General features: G+C 42.4%; 3 protein-coding genes across 5 annotated transcripts; 2 read left to right on the top strand and 1 right to left on the bottom strand.

The window, feature by feature from the left end:
• Positions 1-82: 82 nt before the first annotated feature.
• Positions 83-3,361, top strand: LOC310810314 (uncharacterized protein). Its single transcript, XM_083678013.1, has 10 exons — positions 83-188; positions 420-497; positions 652-684; positions 942-1,028; positions 1,359-1,456; positions 1,699-1,907; positions 2,189-2,296; positions 2,486-2,581; positions 2,681-2,755; positions 3,028-3,361. The coding sequence occupies exons 1-10, from the start codon at positions 126-128 to the stop codon at positions 3,156-3,158; spliced, it is 978 nt and encodes a 325-aa protein (XP_083534139.1). The 5' UTR covers positions 83-125; the 3' UTR covers positions 3,159-3,361.
• A 124-nt stretch (positions 3,362-3,485) lies between these two features.
• On the bottom strand, positions 3,486-8,791 carry cUnh17orf75 (chromosome Un C17orf75 homolog). Its single transcript, XM_083676262.1, has 10 exons — positions 8,603-8,791; positions 7,931-8,005; positions 7,244-7,369; positions 6,848-6,976; positions 6,623-6,683; positions 6,422-6,541; positions 5,891-5,955; positions 5,603-5,742; positions 5,391-5,494; positions 3,486-5,223 (listed from the first exon to the last, which is right to left on the bottom strand). Exons 1-10 carry the CDS (start codon positions 8,749-8,751, stop codon positions 4,957-4,959), a joined length of 1,236 nt encoding a protein of 411 aa, XP_083532388.1. The 5' UTR covers positions 8,752-8,791; the 3' UTR covers positions 3,486-4,956.
• A 429-nt stretch (positions 8,792-9,220) lies between these two features.
• Positions 9,221-16,649, top strand: LOC310809072 (BUB3-interacting and GLEBS motif-containing protein ZNF207-like). 3 transcript variants are annotated; one of them, XM_083676213.1, is made up of 12 exons: positions 9,221-9,325; positions 9,650-9,776; positions 9,934-10,072; positions 10,271-10,453; positions 10,642-10,717; positions 10,824-10,894; positions 11,078-11,241; positions 11,562-11,648; positions 12,189-12,422; positions 12,621-12,759; positions 13,259-13,443; positions 13,680-16,649. In XM_083676213.1, the coding sequence occupies exons 1-11, from the start codon at positions 9,285-9,287 to the stop codon at positions 13,417-13,419; spliced, it is 1,422 nt and encodes a 473-aa protein (XP_083532339.1). In that variant the 5' UTR covers positions 9,221-9,284; the 3' UTR covers positions 13,420-13,443; positions 13,680-16,649. The 3 variants fall into 3 exon arrangements, with proteins under 3 accessions (XP_083532339.1, XP_083532338.1, XP_083532340.1); XM_083676212.1 differs by having other exon boundaries at positions 13,259-16,649; XM_083676214.1 differs by lacking the exon at positions 11,562-11,648 and having other exon boundaries at positions 13,259-16,649.
• The last annotated feature ends 6,383 nt before the right edge of the window (positions 16,650-23,032 follow it).

Genomic DNA, 23,032 nt, shown 5'->3' with positions numbered 1-23,032 from the left:
TGGAGAAGTGAGTAGTTTGGGTCGGTGTTATCACTGCTCAAGTACTGAAAGGGGGAAGTCACACAGATTCAGGTGAGACACTGAACAAAGACTAGTAACATAATATAGCCTGATCCTCTGAAACCATGTCAACGGAGGGACAAACACTGTTTTTTGAGGGTTTTTTGAAGAAAAGGAAAGATACAATGGTATGTCTCTCAAAGATGTTTAACTTGTGCCCAACAATTTAAACTTATGTCTGTCAATCAAGGTGATGTCTGGGGGATAGTGAGTCAGTTTAGTCCAGTGGAACAGTTATCTAGCTAATACAGTACATTCCAAACTATTATCGTTTTGTCAGTCGTGATGATTTGTATCTAGATTCAAGTCTTTCCAGTGGTACAATTTTATAGAGTTTCTATTGCTTTTTTCTCCTTTAGAAGATGAAGTGGACGACTTATTGGTTCAGGCTTCAAAACACAACATTATTCTTCTACACTAAGAAACATGGTAGCGCCGTAAGTACATCTCACTTGTGGGAAATCATCTCCCTCAACATTGGTAGACTCAGGGAAAGGGGACCCTTAGATCTTTCAATTACTTTGATGTCATTTTTGTGTGTCTGCGACATACAATTCACAAAATGAGACCATCATCCTTTGTCCCCTGTAGTTAAACCTGAGAGGCTTGTATTATATCTACACAGTGAGTCCAACAACCTTTCCTTTTCCTTTACAGATTTTACTGTCCTTTGCCTTGTGTACTATTTATACTTGCTGTAAAGTCTAAAAAAAGTCCCAAATTATTAACAAGCTTTATTACAAGCATCATTACAAACATCTTTCCTATTCACTGCTATTATTGACTCTTCATCCTGCCAGTGTGTGTGTGTGGATTTGATTTGATTTGATTTTAGGCTGAGAGAAGTGCTTTGATGGCTAAGACAATTGTTATTGGGACAGGTGCAGTCAGTGCGTGAGGTCCAGAGAGAGGAGTGTAAGCGCTATGTGTTTGAGATCACAATGAATAATGGGAAGAGGAAAGTACTGGTGAGTCGCACACAAACATACAGCACTACCGCCGCACTCCCTCATCAACTTCTGCATTTAGAGTACACTACGGTGTGGATTCAGGGTGTCTTGTTTAAAAGATGTGGCTTGACCTGTCACTTTTGACTGTGAGGGATTTTCCGAAGTGAAACAGCCAGGTGAAGAATCAGTCCACCACTGACTATTGTTCAAAGCTAAAAAGCATTAAGCACATTTAAATGAATTTGTTAATTGTTAAATATGCCATAACCCTAACCCAAAACCTGCCGTAACCTGAACCCTAATCTCATCCTACTGTACTTACCCCTACCGTAACCCCTATGTCTGTAGGCTGCAGAGACGTCTGATCTGAGGGCGGAGTGGATTAGTCGGTTGTGGAGGGCCATGCACCTCTCTGCCCCAGGAGGCTCAGACCCAGGCTGCATACGGTAACAAAGCTCAACACTATTTCATAATAGATATCATCATGTTCCTAAACAGTGGGTTAGGACCTATAGGCAGGTCACTGCCAGTCCCTCTGGGATCCCTGTGGCCAGACACATGCTTTTGTATAGATAACAGAAACATACGACAGGCTTTCAGAGGGTCCCAATGGAAAAACATTGAACCACTGCTTAATGTGTTCTTGAGGTGTATTACAACAATGTTGTCCGACTGTGTGTGTTTTTAGGCAGAATGTGTGTGAAATGAGAGTGAGAGGTCACTCCAGCATATACAACAGCTCAGACAGTGAGAGTGTGACAGACACACTGGAGACTCAGCCCATCTCTGCACCCCCCACCTCAAACCTGGACCAGGGGGACAGTACCACCCTTTCCCTTTCCCTCACTGACGAGCTCAGCAGTGACGAAGCCATTTACCAGAACACTCCCGTCCCCTGTAAGTAATGGACAACTTCTAATATGTACTCAAACTTACAATTCTCTACACCTCAAGTGAGGAAATACTGTATATTTGTAATTGTTGCAGTATCAAACCATTTGGAGTAGACTATAATGCTCGCAAGAAAGGTGAATTTGGGCTTACAACTGGACTTGTATTAAGATAAAACTATAAAACCTCAGAGCCATAAACCTAAGAAATACTGCAATATCACTGACCTCATGCATAACTAACCACAAAAAGGCTTCAGACCTTTAAATGGACTGCTTTGATTTCAGATAAAGAGGACAATATCTACAGTGTTCATAGATTTAGTGGAAGAAGTGAGGAGGAGAGAGATGAAAGGGAAGAGGAGGGTGACTACGACATTCTACCATCCCGGAATTGTGCGTACTGCTCTCATGATCACCAAATGTGTTATTATGTTGTCATGGTAACAGACAGTTCCATCATGGAGTGCACGACAGGACAGTATGTGATTCAACTCATAATATGGAATGACATGACAATATAACATAACACAACAAAACATAACATATCTCAGTGGTTGGTTGATATTTAACTCTTGTCTGTAGCTCAATATCTGATATCCCAGTCAGAAGAAGACTTCACTCAGGAGGAGGGCCTCTATGATGTCCCTCTTTCCAACAGGAGGGCAAGTAACCATGAAGGTAAATGTATGCAAAGGATAGCATTTGTTTACCAGTCCAGCATAGTTACCTAAGACTTACAATGTTTGGTTTTGTATTTCTTTCTGTGTATTACCTTAGGTTACAGAGAGATGACTGACAGCATATATGACATCCCAAATTCCTTACTGAGGAAAATGTCTGAACACACACTTGGTGAGCCTTCAACCATTTTTCATCCATTTGTGTCAGTTAGCAGGTGCTTTCTAATCATTCAAGCTGACACAAAAATGTAAATGACGGTTAAATTCATCGTCACATAAACCTAACATATTCAAGGGTTTATAACCAGAGGGAGATGTACAGTACAGTAATAGAAGCAAGAGAAACAAAAGTTCTTGTTTACTGTATTACATCAAGTATTTCCTGTCCAGACTGACCTTCAGTCATAACATACACATATCTTCATCTCCTCCCCCTCATCACAGAACCTAGCCCTGGGGATGAGAGGCCCGCTGAAGGAGAGGGTGTCCTGGGGTACATGAAGGTCAGCCTGGGGGGAAAATCTGTGGGCTGGATGACAGGAGCTTCTGGGCCTGAGGACACATGCACTGGTTAATCACAGGATGTAGGGACTCACCATGGCCAGGATGACTGATTGGATATAGCCCAACTCCCTGTATTTGAGTACTTGTCCTTCATGACCAGGAAGTTGTGTTTGACTTGTTTTGATAGGGATTGAAATCTTAAGGCATGAGAGGACCTTTTTTGTACGGATAAAATTAATTTTGTACAGATGCCATATTAAAATATTTGCTTACCATCTTTCATCCAAGCAGTTTTCTTTTGCTTTTTTACAAAGTATGTATGAAATCAGGTCCTGTCCAGTAGCGTTGAGGTGGACGGTATTCAGACAACATATCAATGATTCACTCCACACAGAGGATCCACATGACTATTTATTTCATCTTCTATACTGTACAGGACCAACAACCACCAATCAACATGGTATATGCCACTCTCAGAGATTAAACGTGCAGTTGTTTTCAATGTAGTTAAAGGTAGTAGTATGGTCAGCAGGGCCGACCCGGCGGCTGCCTAGGACCCCAAAATGTCCCATCCAAAAAGAAACAAAACCAAAAAATTAAACAGTTTTTTTTGTTGTTTGTTCAGTCAGTACTTTGCAAATTAGGGAAGGGAGGGGGGGGGGGGGGGGGGCTCTCGCCTAGGGCCTCCGGGACATTAGGACTGGCCCTCATTGTCAGTCACAGCATGGTCCACTTCAACAACACAACACACTGGCTGACATGCCATTTGGTTCACAGTTTACTGTACATATCTTCATCATACACAATATTGCTTTATCTTCACAATGATATACTTCTAGAGATGTAGACACAGTTATAGGAAAATAGAACCTACGTGCTTTCTTACAGGCACAATTAAGAAGGTGGGTTATTCTGCCCTCAACATACTGTAGACCATCATAATAGGGCTGGTAAGAATAGTGAGGGAAATCTTTGTAAACATAATATACAGAAACACTGAGATTGATATCCAAGAAAGGCCTAGCTCTACAATACTGCAATATTCCCATAAAGGAATACAAAGCATTATAGATTAAGAAATATCATTAAAACAACACAAAGACCGCAGTCCATAAAAACAAATAGTGCAGGCATTTAGTTGAGATGTTAGCAAAACAAGTACTGTAGCATGTAACAAAAGCAATGATAAAAGTGATTTGTGCAGTCGTTTCTCTGCGCGATGCAAAAAAAAAGCAGGCATGAAGAATTTTTCCGATGCTAAGTATTCAAGCAACACAAATTACTGAAAAGAAATACACACTTTGCACTTCAGGTGTGCAAGCAACAAAACAATGATTCCAATGTTGAGAAATACAGTGTGGATTCTATACAAGTACTACCATTATCACTTTATAGTACTTCTCTGTTCTAAGGCAACAAAAAGCCTGTCGTGTTTTGTTAAAACATGACCGTAGAGCGCTTTGGTCTTTCGAGTTAACGCTGATGTAGCTACAACATACTTGGTCCATGACTTCAGACTAATTATTCTCGTACATACTGTAGCAAAAGGAAGACGGGAACCACTTCAACTTTTAACAACATCATATATACATCACCAGAGGTAAAGGAAAAGTTCTATAAATAGCTATACAGAAATTGGAAAGGACGCTATGGGTAGATGTTGCTCTTGGGTACCTGGCCACCAATGAGTGTGGCCTGTACCAAAAAACCCCAGCTAAACTGAGCTTAGATCAGTGTTTAAAACAGCAACTTCAACCAGCTCTGGTAAGGGATAGGACGAAGCTTCGAGACTGGGGGGGGGGGGGGTTAGTGTGTGAGTATTGCCACCCTGCTGTCTGTGGGAGGGGGACCCTGCTGTTAGTGTGAGTATCAGTGTGCTGAGGCCTGAGCCTGGGCCTGGGCCTGGGCCTGGGCCTGAGCCTGAGCCTGGGCCTGGGCCTGGGCGCTGATGAACTGCTCCAGCACACGGATGATGCTGCAGGCCTCGGGCAGGTCCATGTGCTCGGCCCTGGCGTTTTGGAGCAGCACGTCCCCGTTGCCACAGCCCTGCAGGAACTGGCAGCAGCGGAAGAGAGCGTAGTGACTCATCTCCGCCTGACGGATGAACCGCTTCAGACTGTTCATGTCCTGAATGGCCTGGCGAGAGAGGGAGAGACAGAGGGGGTATGGGTATAGGTAAGGGTACATCCAGCAAGCTATTTCCATTATACATAGGAAATGGATACACAAACAGGGGTAGAGAGAGAGAGAGAGAGAGAGAATGGGTTTGACCACAGTGTGTATAGTATGTACTGTATGCCCACCTTGAGTTTGAAGTTCTCCAGGATCTGTCTGAGGAGGAAGGGGTTGCAACGCTCGGCTGCATTCAGGAATGCCTGGACCCAGTCATCACAGAACCGGTTACTGACTGAAGGAGGAGGATTTTAAAGTGTTAATATAATAGGGGTGTCTGTGTGTGGGTGTCTGTGTGTGGGTGGGTGGGTGGGCGGGCGGGGGTTAAAGCGGTGCCACAGACCTGTGTTGGAGAGCGTGGGTGGGCTGGTGGAGAAGTCGATGACCAGGTCAGTGGGAGCCTCCTCAGAGATGGCCTTGCACAGAGAGGCTGTGGTGGTGTCTTCCTGGATCAGACCCTGCAGACTGGCTGCTTTGATGAACCTTGATGAAGACAGCCGAGAAACACAACAAACACAACACATTAGTATCATACACGTACCACAGTAGTGATAGACTGTGGCTGAGCTTGCACTCGTGAGCATGTCAGAGCTATGTGAACAAAGACAAAAGAAGGCATGCCCTCCATCACCTCGCCACGTCAGCCTTCGTCCTCTCATCTGCGTTGGTGACTTCCACGAGCGTGTGACTCAGAGCCTTCAAAACAACAGCACGGGACAGCGATGACACACATCTGACAAAAGCATTACCGTACAACGCCATTTATGTCTTTGACTTGAGTTTTTACTTCAACGTCTACAGCGGCACCTGTTTGAAGGCCATACAGTATGTTTCACAACACCTCTTCAGGCTTTTGATTGATATCCAAGTCAGTGATCTTTGATATCAGATTTTTCTGTAAAGCACATTGTATTGCATTTGTGTATGAAATGTGCCATACAAAATAAAGTCTGTTTATGGACAAAATACTAGTCAGCCAAAAGCTACAGTTAAAGCTAAAGCTCCAAGTTCAGTGAGTGGGTCTATGGACTCAGTAGGCCTACAAAGTGGTTCCAGACTGACCACTGTTGTTTTGTACAACATGGGAGGGCCAAGGAGGGAGAGTCACTGGTCCCATTTTGTTCATGGGGGGGCAGGTGCTAGGGGTTCAAAGGTCACTCACAGCGTGTAGCAGGAAGCTGATGCTCCCCTGGACCAGCTGCACTACTCTGTGGATGTGCATGACTGACTCCTCGTACCACATGCTCAGGTAGGGCCTTATGTCTGTCTCCAGGTTCACCAGCTAACGCAGGAGGAAAAAACTGTTACTGTACATCTTAGGACAAGAGAACCTAATTCACTATCCTTCAGTGACTCCACTTACCTCAGGAGTCTGTAGACTGCTCTGCAGGCCTTGCACATACTTGTCCAGCTCAAGCCGGAACGTAGAGGCGGTTAAGGACACTTTGAGACAAACTGACCGTACATTCATCTGATAAAACCCATCAACACATCTCATCCTATCTGACCCTAGGGGGGTTTGTTGTTTGGTTTGTATGAAACAGCATAACTGTCCATATATCATCACTGTTTCATCCTGTAAGGATATAGGTTGAGGCCTTTCTCTGACCCTCCCATGAGGCACACCACGTAGCCATTTCCATCTGCATCTGGCTGTTCTGGGGATCTCTCCTGCTCCAGGAGGCAGCAGTAACAACCCACTGCCTGCTCTGGGACACTGGGAGAGGACAATCAGTTAATTATACATTAACACATGCATCACTTCAGAACCGTCCTCTGATCTCTTGCCTGGTTAGACAGAGTTATTACGATGCTACTGATACATAATACTAAATGCATTCATTCATGTACGAAAGGTGCTATACAAATCAAGTGTGATTGATTGAACGAAGTTTGATCCCATCAGATCTATGAGGGGGAGTCAACAAGTGCATACGCATAGGAGAGTGGGTTCGGTTTAGAATGGGGCCTTAGGTTGAGTCACCTGAGCTCCACAGTAGCGATGTTGCCCATGCCCCCCAGCAGGGCTCCTTTGCTCAGCCTCCGGGAGATGTAGCATCGCAGCTCAGGCTCTGCCTCGGAGGGCAGGCTGCTGTCCACTAGGGTGAGACTGTGGGTGGGCAGAGTCAGTGACTAGGGAGACAGGGATACAGACTACCTATGGCAGCTTATGAGGAAGTGGACAGCCAGAGTCAATGAGGAAGAGATGAAGAAGCCGATGACCAAAAGCCACATCCACACAACAACAACATATAGAGGAACAAGATCTCCCAGTATCCCATCTGAGTCACAGAGCCTGTATCAATACTTCCCCCTTCTCTTTCCATCATAACAACAAATAATAGGCTAGTCTTAGATGCATGTGCCAATGAAGTGTTTAAAAAACAACATTCATTTGCTGTAGCTCAACTGGAGTGTCACGATGCATCAACCAAAAAGAAGAGGAGAGAATAATACAGAAAAAGGGGTAGGTTGGTAGGCTTTGCGACACCAGATCATAGACAGCCAGCACACTAATGACAGATCAAAAGACAAGAGCATCAATCAGGAAAGAAACAACTTTGATTAGAAGGTTGATTGGATTCCAGCAGCCCCATGGACACACCAAAGCACAACACATAAAGCCACAGAAATACAACCACGATAGCGACGAGGCTGGGGCCTTGGTTACCTAAAGTCATCCTGACTGGTTGTGGACTCTGATCTTCTTTGGCTCCAAGCCACATTGTCGTCAGCTGCATCAGATCTAGACAGCCAATAGTTTACTCACGACTTGTTTGTTACTGGACAATGCAGTCTGTAGCCCAGGGACTGTACCATAAGTGTCCGCTATGAACCAATGCTTTTTGGGAGGAGATGAATTGACACGAATTTACATCAAGAACAGGTTTCAAGATGCAGGTGGCCTACTTTTATGACATCGTGAAAATTAGTCAACTAGAGCATGCAGTCAGAGAACAGAAAATGAGTCCAATATCAATAAGAGCATAAACAATGTTGTGTGACCAGTATTACGTATCTTCCTTATTCAAGAGGGTTGAGGTCCCCTGATAACCTCTTCCAGTGCTGGGATGTTATAGAGACAGCAGCTTGGGATAGTAAACATTACAGGTCAGCGGCAGCACAGATGTTAGAATGAACTCCTCCCATCTCTGTGGATGCAAACATTTGCATTGCCATAGTGTAGCTACCTGGAAGGCCAGGTATATAGCCTTGACAAACAGTCACCACATAGTTCATTGGCTAGCTGTCCACATTATGCTAACATTCCTGAAGCTAGTTAGAACGCTATAGCTGGCTGACAAGTAAGGGATGACCAGCAAATGTTGACAAACGAAATTACCTGGTGCCTTGGTAGAGATAAATGGTGTAGTAACAGTTCAATTGTATTTTCTGATTAAGTCCTGGGATTTCTTCACTGTCAAAATCATCCTTTTCTTCAACGTCAATAGAATCTTGAAAGGAGGAGGTCGAGGTCTGAGAGGTAAACATTATTCCTTCGCTCGTAGCTAGCTAGCAACAAATAACAGAGAGGAATGTCGACAAGTGTCATGAGATGCAGGTTGAACGGTGCACGAAATAATTATGATACAATGCATGTAGATTGACTACCTATCCTATGTAATTAAGGAATGGGTCCATCATGCGTTTAGAGATCAAAGATCTTACTCGCGCCTGCGCAGTGTCATTCTATGTGTCCGTCATTATAAAGGTCCGTGCAAGATTGTGCTTAGATAAATTGATAGGTTCCAGCAAAGATTCTACTATCGCAAAAAAACAAACAATTGAATAATAATATCCACAATAATTATCGTCTGTTATAAACCTATTATTGCTGTATATAAATCATTACAGATTTATAAAATACCAAAATTATTCTAATCATATGCGCTGACATCAAATGCTGCCCCAATGCTTTGTGGGATATTGGTGTGTCTGATTACGCCATCCTCTCCTTTCCTCTGCTCTGTCAGTCATCTGTTGTTTTGCATTTTCAGCCGTTTTTACAACTGAATAGAACAAACATGGGCAGAAAGAAGAAAAAGCTAATGAAGCCGTGGTGCTGGTATCCTTTTGCCAATCATTCACGATCTAGTAGTAGCTATGGTACGAATAGGTAGTGTTTATAGCATACTGTAGCCTTTGTTGCTCTGGCTTGCATAACTGGTCAGTGTCACTATAGCCAGCTGTTGAAAGAAGCGTATCTGAATGTCAATAGTAATAAATATGTTGTTCATATATCTGCTTTTGTTAACCTTAGTTGTGTGTGTGGACCAATTTCCCAAGAAACTGAGATGACCAGCTGCTTTGCATGTTAGCGAAAAATGTACACTGAAACTTTGGACTACCAGTACATATCTGTTATACATTTCTTGAACCATTAATACAGGTATTGCAATAGAGATTTCGATGATGAAAAGATTCTCATTCAACACCAGAAGGCCAAACACTTCAAATGTCACATATGCCACAAGAAACTGTACACAGGGCCTGGGTTAGCCATCCACTGTATGCAGGTAAGGACACAGACACGGGTTACTACAGTCACTACAGGTATGCCAGTATAATAGTATTTAAAAAAGATATTGTTCTTCCTCCTATGTGTCACTTTGGGCTTTTTCCACTGGGGTGGAATGTTTTGAGCCTGCTGATGTTCAGTAAATTGTTTCATAGGTACATAAAGAAACTATTGATGGCGTCCCCAATGCAATACCTGGAAGAACAGATATTGAGTTGGAAATCTACGGCATGGAGGGTATTCCAGAGAAAGACATGGAGGAGAGGAGAAGGGTACTTGAGCAGAAAACTCAAGGTGAAATGATAGATGGTGCTTACACAATAGTGGCGTGATCTTGCTTGTTATCTGCTACCACATAATATCATATTTGCCTTTTGATAGTGGGATGTGGTGACAGCAGCAAGACTGATAGTGTAAAATCGCAAGGAACTCTTAATTATTCACACTCATGTTTCTTTCATTTGGTGTTGAATAATGTTTTTGTGATGGCAGATGGCCAGAAGAAGAAGCAGAATAACCAGGAAGACTCTGATGAGTTTGAGGAGGATGAGGAGCCGGGACCCTCCTTCCAGCAGCCAGCTGTCCGTCCCCAGACAGGCTACATGCCCCCTATGACCCAGCCAGGGATGTCCCCTGTCCCCTCCTTACAGGGGATGCCTCCAGGGAACTACTCAGGTTGGTAATGGTGTATTGTAGCCGGTATGCACTTATGAGTAGTGGTGTTTCTGGCATAGTAAAGAGTCATGCTCACAGATCCTTAGAGGATCTTATTTGAGAACTTGAGATACATGGCAGAATGGCAAAAAACAACTCTTTGTCAACTACATACATTCCCAATCCAACATTATTTGCCCTCTACACAGGAATGCCCCCTATGATGCCAGGTGTGCGGCCCATGATGCCAGGGATGCCCCCAGGCATGGCAGGCATGCCCCCAGGGTAAGTTTTCCTTAGCTCCCCTGTGTTCAGGTTAAACACTACTGTCCAGAAGGTCTTTTTACCATGAACTCTTCTGATGTGTTGTTCTCTCCTCCTGTCTTATCAGCATGATGCCAATGGGTGGGATGATGCCCCCAGGACCAGGTATGCCCCCAATGATGCAAGGCATGCCACCAGGTAAGGCCTCAACCTCATAGCTCTGTCATGCTACTTTGGAACCATCCTGCCTGATTCCACATGTTGCCTGTTTGGTACACTGGCCATCAAGATGATCATGAACACTCTAACAGAGCTAAATCATAGATAGAAATGTTCAGCATTAACAAGCATTAATGAATCACCTGACATTGTGTCCTACAGGTATGCCTCCCCCAGTGGGCCACCGGTCAGGTATGCCACCCCACATGACTCAGGCCCCGCCTGCCACTGCCCCGGGCGTGCTCAATAGACCAGCCATGCCTGCAGCCACAGCTCCATCAGCCCAACCTGCCGTCACCAAACCACTGTTCCCCAGCGCAGGACAGGTAACGCCACAGCAGCACACACCAACACTTCTGTTGACATGCTCCACCCTCGCCACTTCTCCCTGCCAGGGCCATATGCCATTCTCTGACAGGAAAGCATACACTACAGGAGATAGTGACAAAACTCTGTTGACTTGGGGCTTTTGCTGTCTTAATCATTTTTGTAAACCTTTAACAACTCTACAGATTTACTTTCCACATGGACTAGGTTACGATAACAGGATGCAAAGTTAATGACCCCCTGGTAGACTTTTACAGCCAACTCTCTCACAGCAGGGTATTTCATTCTTTTGCCTCTTTGCTCTTTCCCTATGCTGCAGATGGGGACTGGTGTTCCAAGTACAAGTACAGGCTCCTCGAGTGTAGACTCCGCCTCCTCTAAAGCTCTGTTCCCTAGCACGGCACAAGTACGCAGCTGCCTGCCTGCCTGCCTGCCCACTTTGTGAAACTAGAGCTTCACAAATGCACTGTTGGCATGCAGCAGAAAAAATGAGCCTAATTTTGCTTTAAGTGAAGTAGACGGCTATTGCATTTCAAAAACAGTGAAGCAGCTGTCAATCTTCAGTGTTGTTTGCGTATTAGCTTAGATCAGCTCATTTCTTTTATTTATTACAGTGATCAGTACTGTAGTTTGTGTAGATGAAAAGCCACAGTACTGTACATGCCATTGTTTGCTACTTGAAACCTTTGTTTTTATACGCATTTAAATTACATACCCCCTATGATAAATAGATAAAATGCAGAATTGTATGGTGATGGCTGTTTTGAGATTATGTTGCACAACCGGCGCAAGGCAGTAAACAACACTTTTTGCTTTTTGCTTTAGCAGGCTTTACGCACTGTGCCTTCATTTTATAGCCCTAGAAAAGGACTACCTTGTCAACATGTCTTTTAGTTGTCCCCGTCAGCTCTCTGCTTATTTGGTCTTTCCTCTCTTGTCTCTCCAGAGCCAGCAGGCAGGGTCAGGGTCAGGGGGCTCAGACTTCCCACCCCTCAGTACCCCCGCCACCTCCTCAGACCCCTCCAAGCCCACATTCCCAGCTTACACCCAGGCCACAGCCTCAGTGGCTAGCCCTAGCACAGTATCCAAACCTCCTGCCACTGTTACAAGTAAGCCTGCCACCCTCACCACCACCAGTGCAACCAGTAAGTTGATCCACCCTGATGAGGATATCTCACTGGTAAGTGTCCAAGACAAGCATTTTTAACTTTTCAAAAGTAAGTGATAATGTGACTCGTAATTCCTGCAATCATTATTTTGACTGTACGTGTTATTCATCATAATGCTGTGAATTCAATGTTAAAAATGTGGTCTGTATAATTGTTTTTGTCATTAATATTATGCTTTTTTTTGTCTTCCCTCTCTTCATGTGTGGTAGGAGGAGAGACGGGCTCAGTTGCCCCGGTACCAGCTGAATATTCCCCGGCCAGGGCAGGTGCATGTAGCCTCCCCGCCAGTGGGGCCGATGGGCGGCATGATGCCCCCCCAGCAGCCAGGCATGAGACATCCTCTGCATGGTACGCTGTTGCCTCTGTGTTGTTATTGTGATCTCATTACTTGGAGCATTTCGAAGCGTTGAACAGTATGTAATAATATATATGCCATTTAGCTGACGCTTTTATCCAAAGCGACTTACATTGCAGTGAGTGCATACATTTCAGTATATATGGTCCCAGCAGAAATCAAACCCACAACCTAAGCGTTGTTAGCGCCACGCTCTACCAACTGAGCCACAGAGGACCACATGTTTGGGCAACTCACTCTACATGCTATACTTTGATACCAGACCATACTACTGTGATACTATATGTACTGTACTGTGCAAGTAAATGAGTTTGTGGGATAGTGGAATATCAAAGAGCTATTTTGGAAACGTGCTTTGAACATTGGCTCTGCATGAATGAATACAATTATAGCACAGCAAAACACGTTTAGACTTGTGATATCGGTGTAGATATTTTACAATCCTGCCAATATATTGCAAGTGAATACAAACAACCCCATGTCTCCGTCCAGGCCAGTATGGTGGTCCACCCCAGGGAATGGCAGGCTTCATGCCTGGAGGGGTGCCTCCGTATGGGCAGGGCCCCCCGATGGTTCCCCCTTACCAGGGAGGACCTCCACGGCAGCCCATGGGCATGAGGCCTCCCGTCATGTCTCCTGGAGGTCGCTACTGAAGCCCAACCACCTCTCTTCTATAGGTTTGGAGATTACACCCTTTTCTCATCTCGTGGTCTGCTAGTAGCCAAACCAGTACTGGTAATATGTATTCTACTTGTGCTAAGAGACATTAAAAAAAACAAAAACAAATATAGAAACATCGCAGCGCATGGGACATTAACTGTATATTTAAACTGTGTGTAACCTTTAACTTCAGACTAAAAACTGTTGTTGCAAATTATACTTTTGTGGCTTTTTCTTCTCATGTTTCATTTAGGTTTGTAGAAGTGAAGTTTAGTAAAAAAAAAAAAAAAAAAAAAAAAAAAGGTTTGTAATGTTTTGGAGGCGCTGGAGTTACATGGGCAGTACCCTCCTTTATCAAGGCAAGTTTTTGTACATCTATTATCATTGTACTAAAAGAGTGAGGCCTTCACAGCATATTTAGGTGCTGTTGGACTTTGTGTCCCCAACATTGTTTGGTGAGGGCTTCCATGTTTTTGTCTGCTCCTTTACCTTTGTTGAGCAATGCTTCGTCTTGAATCTAAGGTCACTTCAATGACTTATGTGAATACTTTATGTAATGTTGTAAAATTGTCTAAAACGTGCAGAAACCATGTTTTCATGTTCTTTCATGAGCGAGGGAAAGCTACACCTGACACCAGGTTTGTACTGTCGTTATTGACATGACTATATTGATGACCTTGAGGGTTTCTGGAGTAAAATGACTTGAGGACATCTAAACTTGTGTAGCTGAACTTGAAGGTGACACTGGCTTTCGTGCTAAAACGCAGATTTCTCTTCTCCCTGTAGCAATGCCATGGGGGACTGGCTGAGGCCCTCCCTGTCTCAGTCTAGTCCTGTTTCAGCCTGAGGCAAGTCTGATCATTTTCTGTCTTTTCATTTACACCAGGGGCCCTCACAGCTTCCTACAGTAGCTGTTGGATCTTCAGATCCCCAAACTTGCAGCAAGTTTGGTGAAGGCCCTTGTTTTGTTCACTTTAGATACCACACTCCTCAGGCATATATGACTTATGTTTTTGTAATGCCCAATTTAACCAGTCATCAAATTTAATTGATAGCGCACTTAGACAAGCTTTATTTTGTAACACAAAATTGGTATGCACGCATGGTACTGGATGTTTTGTATGTTTTCTGATCTGATAGCCAGCCAACATCCAGAGCCTACCCAATGGACAGCTGAATTAAACCCAATCAGTGTGTGCCATATAACTTCTAGTAATCTCATATAACTGCATAGTTATAGAGGGCTACAGGTACAAAACTATGGCAGCTACTGTAGCAGTGGAGGTCAGAGGTTTTTGAATTGACAATAACAGTGTTTACTAATTAGTGGAACAGCTTGGTGTGTGCTGTTTAATCCTGTTTGTTTCCATCAGCTGTTGCCGCAGCATTTCTTCACTTGCTTTTTATCTGGTAATCAAGGAGAATCCCTGCCAATTACAGGTTAGTTGATACTGTAAGTACAGTACCAGAAGTTTGCTCCGATGCGTTTGTGTGCACAGGTAATAGGGTGGGGTGTGTTACATATATTTGTCTTTCTTTCACTTTGGTACAAGCTTGATGTTTTTCCTCCTAATTTTCCATCACTGGAACATCTGTTCAGCTACCGATTGATCAGGTTTTGGTCGTAACCATTCAGTGCCTGGGATCATTATTTCTTGGAGTAAATGACTCCAGTGTTCATTAGAAAGTACAAGCTCATGTCACATACAGCACATGCCACAGTTTTTTCCTAATTATGTTTTGGGTATGTGGCAACTATGTTTATTTGAGAATGAATTAGATTGTGTTGTATGCTAAATTGATTTACCAATATTTTATATTTTAAGCATTCTGTAAATGTCTGTTTAGTTGTTGTTGCTTTTTGATTGATTGTAGATTTGAAATGTATTTGGAGTATGACGAGATTATCCCAAATTATAATAGAAATAATGAATGGAGTGGAGGACAAATGATCATCCAATATTTTAGCACTGATACAGGCCTATGCACTGTATATTCATTTTAATCTGTTTAATATGTTCTCTAATTCTTTTAGGCTTCTTTTCTGTAAGACTATTCATATATTATTAAGGCTTCTGTGTTTACGACTTTCATATTTGAAATTAAATGCTGAATTGTTAACTGTTCACATACCAGTTGGTGGTTTATAATTTCAAACTGAATGTCCAATGTGAAGCTTGCTAATCAAGGATGTGATCTGCAAGATGAAGACTCCTGCTAGATACCATGGGCTGAATGTACTTTGTATTGTGCTCTGAAGAGAAGTTATTTGATAAAATACCTCACCAGTGTTTTAATTTTGCTCTTGGGATCTTCCCTCTATATAGACAGAAAATATCCAGTTTTCCCCTTTGTGCTTATGTGTAGATTGTTGTGGGAGTTCTAACTTCTTAAGGAGGAGACAGCATTAGATCGATAGTTAGGGTACAGTAGTTTACTTACTTTAGCTGAATGCACTTGTAAGTTGCTCTGGATAAGAGTATCTGCTACATGGCTTGAATGTAAATGTTACTGACACCGGAGCATACACATATACTCCAATTGATTTGGGTTCATCCATGCCTGAAATCCTCACTGATGTCCGACTGACCCCGTCACACTGGGCATTAGCTTTCTGATTCTTGCCTTCTAAGCCACTTTTGAGGTGAATTGTGATTTTCAGAAAATGGAGTGCAGTTCTTGTGACATGCATAGGGTGGTGGCAAAGCCAATATTTTGTATCAGAATGTTTAGTTTCGTTCAAGTAGCTCAGCCCACACTGTACTGTATGTTTAAATGACCTAGTAACATCCATAAAGCTGAAGTTTATGAGGGTATTTTTGTTGGAGTAGTTCACAAAGTACTAGAAGAAAACACTTTCTGAAGAAGCTCAGCAGCAGCATCTGGTGATTGACTATAACAGAGACTTGAAGCCAGTCATACGCCCACCACTCTTCTCCTGGGTGGAAATGGATAGCACTAATTTCTCTGGACCAGCTGTTGACGGCTTCGTAAAAGCGTCAGTCTGACATTAAGAAGTGCTGAGGGAATATTATTGGGAAACGCGCACTGATGTTTAGATCTTCTCTAAGGAGAGGAGACTGACATTTCATACAGTACAGAGACCCATGGTAGTTAACAGCCTAGTACAGAAAAAACTGCTCTGTTAGGAGGTTTGACAACACTTCAGAGTTTTACTTGTTTACACTGATAACATTCATGAATAAACCATTATTAATTCTTACACATGTACAAGCTTCAAATGCATAATACATGTTTACAAATGTGTTAACAGTAGGTTAATGTTTTTTGAGTGCTAGAAATGTTAATGCTATTTGAAAAATGCTGGTATACCCATATGTTAAAGGGTAGTTCACTATTTCAGACCTCATAGTTAGATGGTTCTACACTTTGAAAGTAATCTATGGGCCAGGAGAAACTGTCATCCATGGTTCAGAGTTAGCCACTATTAACTTCAGCTAACTTTAGCCACCACAAACACAACAAAAACAATGGGAGTGATTGGGGAACAAAAAAACAAAACAACATTTGTTGCCAAATCAACTTCCAACCAAGTCAGAGAGTTACTTTGTTCCCCAATGACTCCCATTTCTCAGGCCCATAGACTACTTTGAATGTAAGGAGTCATCTGACTAGAAGTTGGACTAGTGAACTCCCCCTTTAAATGTAGTATTTAGTCTAGTATCTACACTACTTAAAGGATAAGTTCAGATATTAATTTTCTTATTTGTAGTGTAAATTAATGTAGAAGGGTACAGACACTTAACACTTTATTAGGAACATTAATCATTAATACTAATACTGGGTAGGGCCTCCCTTTGCTCTCAAAACAGCCTCAATTCTTCGTGGCATTGATTCCACAAGATGTTGGAAACATTCCTTTGAGGTTCTGGTCCATGATGACATGATTGCATCACACAATTCCTGCAGATTTTTCAGGTGCACTTTCAAGCTGTGAATCTCCCGTTCTACCACATCCCAAAGGTGTTCTATTGGATTCAGATCCGGTGACTGGGAAGGCCACTGAAGAACACTGAACACATTGTCATGTTCATGAAACCAGTTTGAGACAACTTTTGCTTTGTGACATGGTGCATTATCTTGCTGGAAGTAGCCATTAGAAGATGGGTAAATTGTGGCCATGAAGGGATGCACATGGTCAGCAACAATACTCAAATAGGCTGTGGCATTCAAGCGATGATTGATTGGTATTAACAGGCCCAAAGTGTGCCAAGAAAATATTTCCCACACCATTACACCACCTCCACCAAGGTGTACAGGTGTCCCTAATAAAGTGCTCACTGAGTGTATTTTGGCATGGTTTTGAGATACTTACTGACCTGCATCACTGTACTGGAAGCTTTGCAGTTACTAAAACAACACATTTTAGCGTTTTTGAACCATATTTTTTTACCCCTATTGTTTCCATTGTAGACTGATGAGGGCATCACTGGTGTCAGTATGTTTCTCAAATCCAAGCCAAATCACAAAATAGGTGTCTGTACCCTTCTTCAACATGCCTTTAACAGTTACCTTTATGCCATGAACGGTATTGATAACTAGGATGTTATTACTCAGCTGCATATGGTTACTGCAGATAAGATTCATAATAATTGGATTTCCATGAATAGAGACCAATTCCATCCTAAAAGCAGCCTCCTGTACCTTGGCTGGGCAGTGCCCCTCTGTTGGGGGGTGAGCTGTGTGCCCTGCTGTAGCCTGGGTAATTGAGCAGTAATTAAAATGGAGTCGTGATGTGGGATGCAGTCATTACCCTGGGCAATATGGTGGGGCAGCTGCTGTCTCAGCTGAAGGGATGGCGGGTTTTGGAGAAGCAAACAAACAAACAATAATAGCGATCAAAGGCACATACTGTACACACACACACACACACACACACACACACAAACTTACACACAAACCAAGCCGCCCAGCCCTCAGAAAGGTTCAAAAGAAAGAACACACACACAAACATACACACAAACGAAGCCACCCCACCCTCAGAAAGGTTCAAAAGAAAGTACACACACACACACACACAAACACACATACAATAGAGCCACCCACCAACACACACAAACGCACTTACACACACACACCAACACACACACACATACAGTACCTTTGGAAAGTATTCACACCCCTTCACTTTTTCCACATTTTGGTGTGTTATAGACTCAATTTATAATGGATTAAATTAAAAGAATTTGCCATCAATGCACACACAATACCCCAGAATGACAAAGTGAAAACACGTTTTTAGAAATTTCTGTAAATTTATTAAAATTGAAATACAGAAATACCTCAAGTATTCAGACCCTTTGCTATGACACTCTTAAAATTAGCTAAAATAAAAATAAAATATCATCAACAAATCACTCAATAAGTTCATTTGAGTCCATCTTAATGCAAGAATAATAGTTAATGTAATTATGGAATTGATATCTTTGTTTTTATAGGATCTCTGATTTGCATAGGAATCAATTACACACTGTGGATCAGTCACACTGCCATTACAAACTGAGCAAATGGAGAGAAACTAAACTGCTCAGGAATGCGACCCTGAAGACCCTGAGGCCTGGGGAGACAAAGCTAAATGATGAAGACGAAAAAGCACAGTCGATGGGACTACATCATCTCAGTCACTCAAAAAAAAAAAAAATTGGTCTATACAAAATTGGTCTATAACCAAGCGCCCAAAAAGAATCCCTTAATGGAAAATAATCGTATATCCATAATTGTGTTTGTAACAATGAATTAATAAGCAAAGAAAGTGGCTGGAAATGTGTTTATTTGGTTTTACTACAAAGCATTAAGTTTGAGGCAAATCCAGCACATGCAATGCAGTTTCTGCACCATCTCTCGTGTGAAGAATAGTGGTAGCTGCGTCAAGTTATGGGTATGTTTGTCACTGGCAGGGACTGGGGAGTTTGTCAGGATCAAGAGAAAATTATGACATTTGCTGAGTTGGTAGTGACATCCTAATCTACACAGTGTGTAAATTGATTCCTATGCAAATCAGAGACCCTATAAAACTAAATATATTAATTCCAAAATTACATGAACTATTGTCCTTGCATTAAGATGGACTCAAATCAGCTTATTGAGTGATTTGTTGATGACATTTTTGTATTTTAGCTCATTTTAAGAGTGTCATAGCAAAGGATCTGAATACTTATGTCCATGAGGTATTTCTGTATTTACATTTTAATAAATTTACTGAAATTTTAAAAATGTGTTTTAGCTTTGTCATTCTGTGGTATTGTGTGTGGATTGATGGCAAATTCTTTTAATTTAATCTATTTTAAATTGAGTCTATAACACAACAAAATGTGGAAAAAGTGAAGGGGTCTGAATACTTTCCGAAGGCACTGTACAATAGAGCCACCCACCAACACACACAGCACACTTATACGCACACACACACGCACACACACATGCACACACACACATGGTTTCCCAGCAAGCCTTCAAAGTACAATCTGCTGGGTTTGTTTGGCCTCAGACCGCTCAGAGCAACAGGAGCTAATGAGAATGGTTGGGTTGGCGCTACATTGATTATTCGCTTCTGAGGGGACTGTTTTATTCATCAACACCACCCCTTTCAGACTCTGCCGGTTTTGATTAACACTAATCAAACACACATATTTTGTTTACTCAGTTGAGGAATACATCTGCAGCACTGGGAGCGTGGTTGTTTTGGTCCATTTGATGTTTGTATGTTAGTGCAATTGCTATATAGCAAATTGGAAAATATGTCAAAATGTCATAACTGATAGCTAGTTTCACCTTGTAAAATGTGGATTTCGATTAAGATTTTGTTATTATATTGTTAGAATAACTTTATAATCTGGCTAATGATTGTATCTGGAATAGGACCCAGTATACATATTGAAACTTTTTGGCTGATAGATCAAGCTGACTTTTACAGAACTGTCTGCAGCACATCCGCATCACATACCATTTCTACCATGTGCATCTATGAATCTTTCATATAAGACACTTAAGACTGAAACCAACACTTAGAACATCTAAGGATCTCTCCTCTCCCTCTGATGCAACCCAAGTGTAATAGTCCACTAAAGGGGTCAAATGCGTCAAGCAGTTTGATGTCCAATCTTTGGACCAAAGTAGTACTCACTTCTAGCGCAGTACTCACCCTGGCTCAATATGAACTTCAATAAACTATACATATTTAATAGGTATTGACCAAGGTCACAATGGGAGGTTGCAGCCTAAATCAATGTATGAGTCAATCCTCTATGGACCAAATCCTTATTTCATATGCTTGCGTATAACTGACTTCCACGTCAATCATTCATTGATGTCAGTGGTAGATTTGCCTCAATATTGGAGCCTCGAAGATATGCCCGTCATTAACTTGTTTTAGCTTTGTGTGATGCATGAGTATGTGCATTTTGGGCCTGTGTGTGTGTGTGTGTGTGTGTGTGTGTGTGTGTGTGTGTGTGTGTGTGTGTGTGTGTGTGTGTGTGTGTGTTTTGCTCTGACAGAATCCATTTCAGGGTCTGTCATAGCATAGCTCCACAGGCTGGAACACTGAGCAATGACACAGGAGAGAAGAGACCCCCTCCACTCTAAGGACAAACATGCCTTATTTACTTGTTGGAAACACCCAGACTCTAACAGAGGCGTAATGCTGAGATATTTATGAACCTCTGTGATGTCTGTGACAAGGCATTGTAATGCCAAAAAAAAAGCCCACATACTCTGAAATACTACTGTATTAAACCGAAAGAGGACACAAATCAGTGTGACACATGAAAATTGTCCCCGGAGCACATCCCTGAACTTGGTTTTAAAGGGAGGTGATATACAGCTCTCCGCCTTCCAATAAAACCGTCCTGTGCGGAGGGACGTCTTAGATAAATAACAACAGGAGTCTTATAAAAGGCAGCACTTTTAATAAGGAGCTTGGACCTTGGGGTGTTTGACAGGGTGTGACTTGGTTGCAGTCTCAGGATTATCCTGTATATAGAGATGAGGTGACAAGTATTTCCGATACTATTCCAGGTCATTTCCTAGAAAGAAATGTCACATACTTTATGTTTGCTCTTTGCAAACATGTTTGCTGTTTGTACTCTTGTTTGCACACTTGTCCAAGAAGCCTAACAACGTGTGCCAAGACCCAACACTTCAGTTTACAAATGATTGCAGGGGCATCACTTTGACGGGAAATTAAATATACAGTTTGCACCTTTAAAGCAGTATGATCCATCTGGGTATTTGTTAGCGTCAGTAACTGAACCCATCAGAACCAAATCTGCTCTGGTCAAGATCCATTTAGAATAAACCCATCTGATTGGCCTGTCTGTCTTACTTTAGGACCAATCCAACTATCCCCCGTAATAAGCAGTGATCACAGGGAGAATGGGTGTCACGGTAACCACTCAAAGAGAGACCCCCTCCATAATTAACCAATGACAGATGAGCTTGAATGTCATCAGTTACAATTTAAAGAGAAAAGGGCTGTAATTGATCCCCCTCCAAGGCTCTATTACTTGGGGGACGGGGTCAGTATGACTCGGGAAAGGTTCAATTCATAAGAATGAAGATATCGATCCTTGTGCTCTCATGCTGGAAATGAAAGTATATTATTATAAATGCTTCCTCGTCCCTTAGTGATACAGAAAAGCCATTTCCCTTTTTTTTTATAATCGAATGAACGTCACATCTTTAATTTGTTTATGTTTCTAATGATGCAAGCACCGAAACACTTAGTGATGGAATGAAAAGCCTCCCCAATTAGATGGTATAAATACCATCCCTCCCTCTATGCAGTTTGATGGATTAATGCTCTTGTCCTTTTTATTCCTACAGTGTCCTTGAAAGAGCAGCTCAGACAGTGGGGCTGTGCACTTGAGCAAAGGGCATGGAGGGAAGACAGACATACCATAGAAACTTAATGTTAGTCAGGGGTACTCAAAGTTCTCTATACATTTCCAACCACCCAATGCATTGCTGTTTGGGAACTTCACAAGGGTTATTTAGTTACAAATACATTTACGACCTGCTTTTTGACCCACAATTTGAACAATAATAGAGAATGATTCTCAGGATGTTAACCATAGGAGGAAAAATGTGTCCAATAACCGAGAAAAACAGTGCATCTTGAATTGACTTGATTGATCCAGTGACTATCCATGAATAAATGTAAAGATGGGGACGTATGTCTCTATGTCCTGACAGTACTAGCTGGATACGGGTGAGGTACGGATGCATCCATACTTACGTCTTCAGAGACCTGTCAAGGTCAGAGATCTGTCAAGTTTCAGACAGCAAAAAGTGTCATTTAATTGTCCTCAAATCTCTTATTTTTGACATCACCTCGTTAGCTTTTAATCAGGCCCTGAAAGCGGGAACAGATCCGAGTGAACATGCATCTAACACGTCTCCAAGCCACTGAGGGAAAGTCAATAACAGTCCCTTTCAGATTCCTAGAAGCTTCCCGCTGCCATGGAGGCATAAACCTGAGAGAGGGGATGAAAACAAACAGCAGGATGCTCATGTGACTAACCCTTTGATTGGTGGATTGACTGTTCCTCTTTGAATTACTTTTTTGTTCAATCTGTGTGTGCGTGCATGCAT

The sequence above is a fragment of the Argentina silus genome (genome assembly GCF_951799395.1).
Source record: "Argentina silus genome assembly, chromosome: 9".
In the NCBI taxonomy this organism is placed as follows: domain Eukaryota; kingdom Metazoa; phylum Chordata; class Actinopteri; order Argentiniformes; family Argentinidae; genus Argentina; species Argentina silus.
This window is presented reverse-complemented; position numbering and strand designations above follow the sequence as displayed.

What these genes read in the sequence shown, in the direction of transcription:
- LOC310810314 (XM_083678013.1), top strand. Translation starts at nt 126, where the DNA reads ATGTCAACGGAGGGACAAACACTGTTTTTTGAGGGTTTTTTGAAGAAA. An exon ending in TCAGACCCAGGCTGCATACG is followed by an intron (nt 1,457 to 1,698) that starts GTAACAAAGCTC and finishes GTGTGTTTTTAG; the next exon opens with GCAGAATGTGTGTGAAATGA. An exon ending in CATTCTACCATCCCGGAATT is followed by an intron (nt 2,297 to 2,485) that starts GTGCGTACTGCT and finishes TCTTGTCTGTAG; the next exon opens with CTCAATATCTGATATCCCAG.
- cUnh17orf75 (XM_083676262.1), bottom strand. Translation starts at nt 8,751, where the DNA reads ATGTTTACCTCTCAGACCTCGACCTCCTCCTTTCAAGATTCTATTGAC. An exon ending in ACCCACGCTCTCCAACACAG is followed by an intron (nt 5,495 to 5,602) that starts GTCTGTGGCACC and finishes CTCCTCCTTCAG; the next exon opens with TCAGTAACCGGTTCTGTGAT. An exon ending in TGGAGAACTTCAAACTCAAG is followed by an intron (nt 5,224 to 5,390) that starts GTGGGCATACAG and finishes CTCTCTCGCCAG; the next exon opens with GCCATTCAGGACATGAACAG.
- LOC310809072 (XM_083676213.1), top strand. Translation starts at nt 9,285, where the DNA reads ATGGGCAGAAAGAAGAAAAAGCTAATGAAGCCGTGGTGCTG. An exon ending in GATGCAAGGCATGCCACCAG is followed by an intron (nt 10,895 to 11,077) that starts GTAAGGCCTCAA and finishes TGTGTCCTACAG; the next exon opens with GTATGCCTCCCCCAGTGGGC. An exon ending in TGTTCCCCAGCGCAGGACAG is followed by an intron (nt 11,242 to 11,561) that starts GTAACGCCACAG and finishes CCTATGCTGCAG; the next exon opens with ATGGGGACTGGTGTTCCAAG.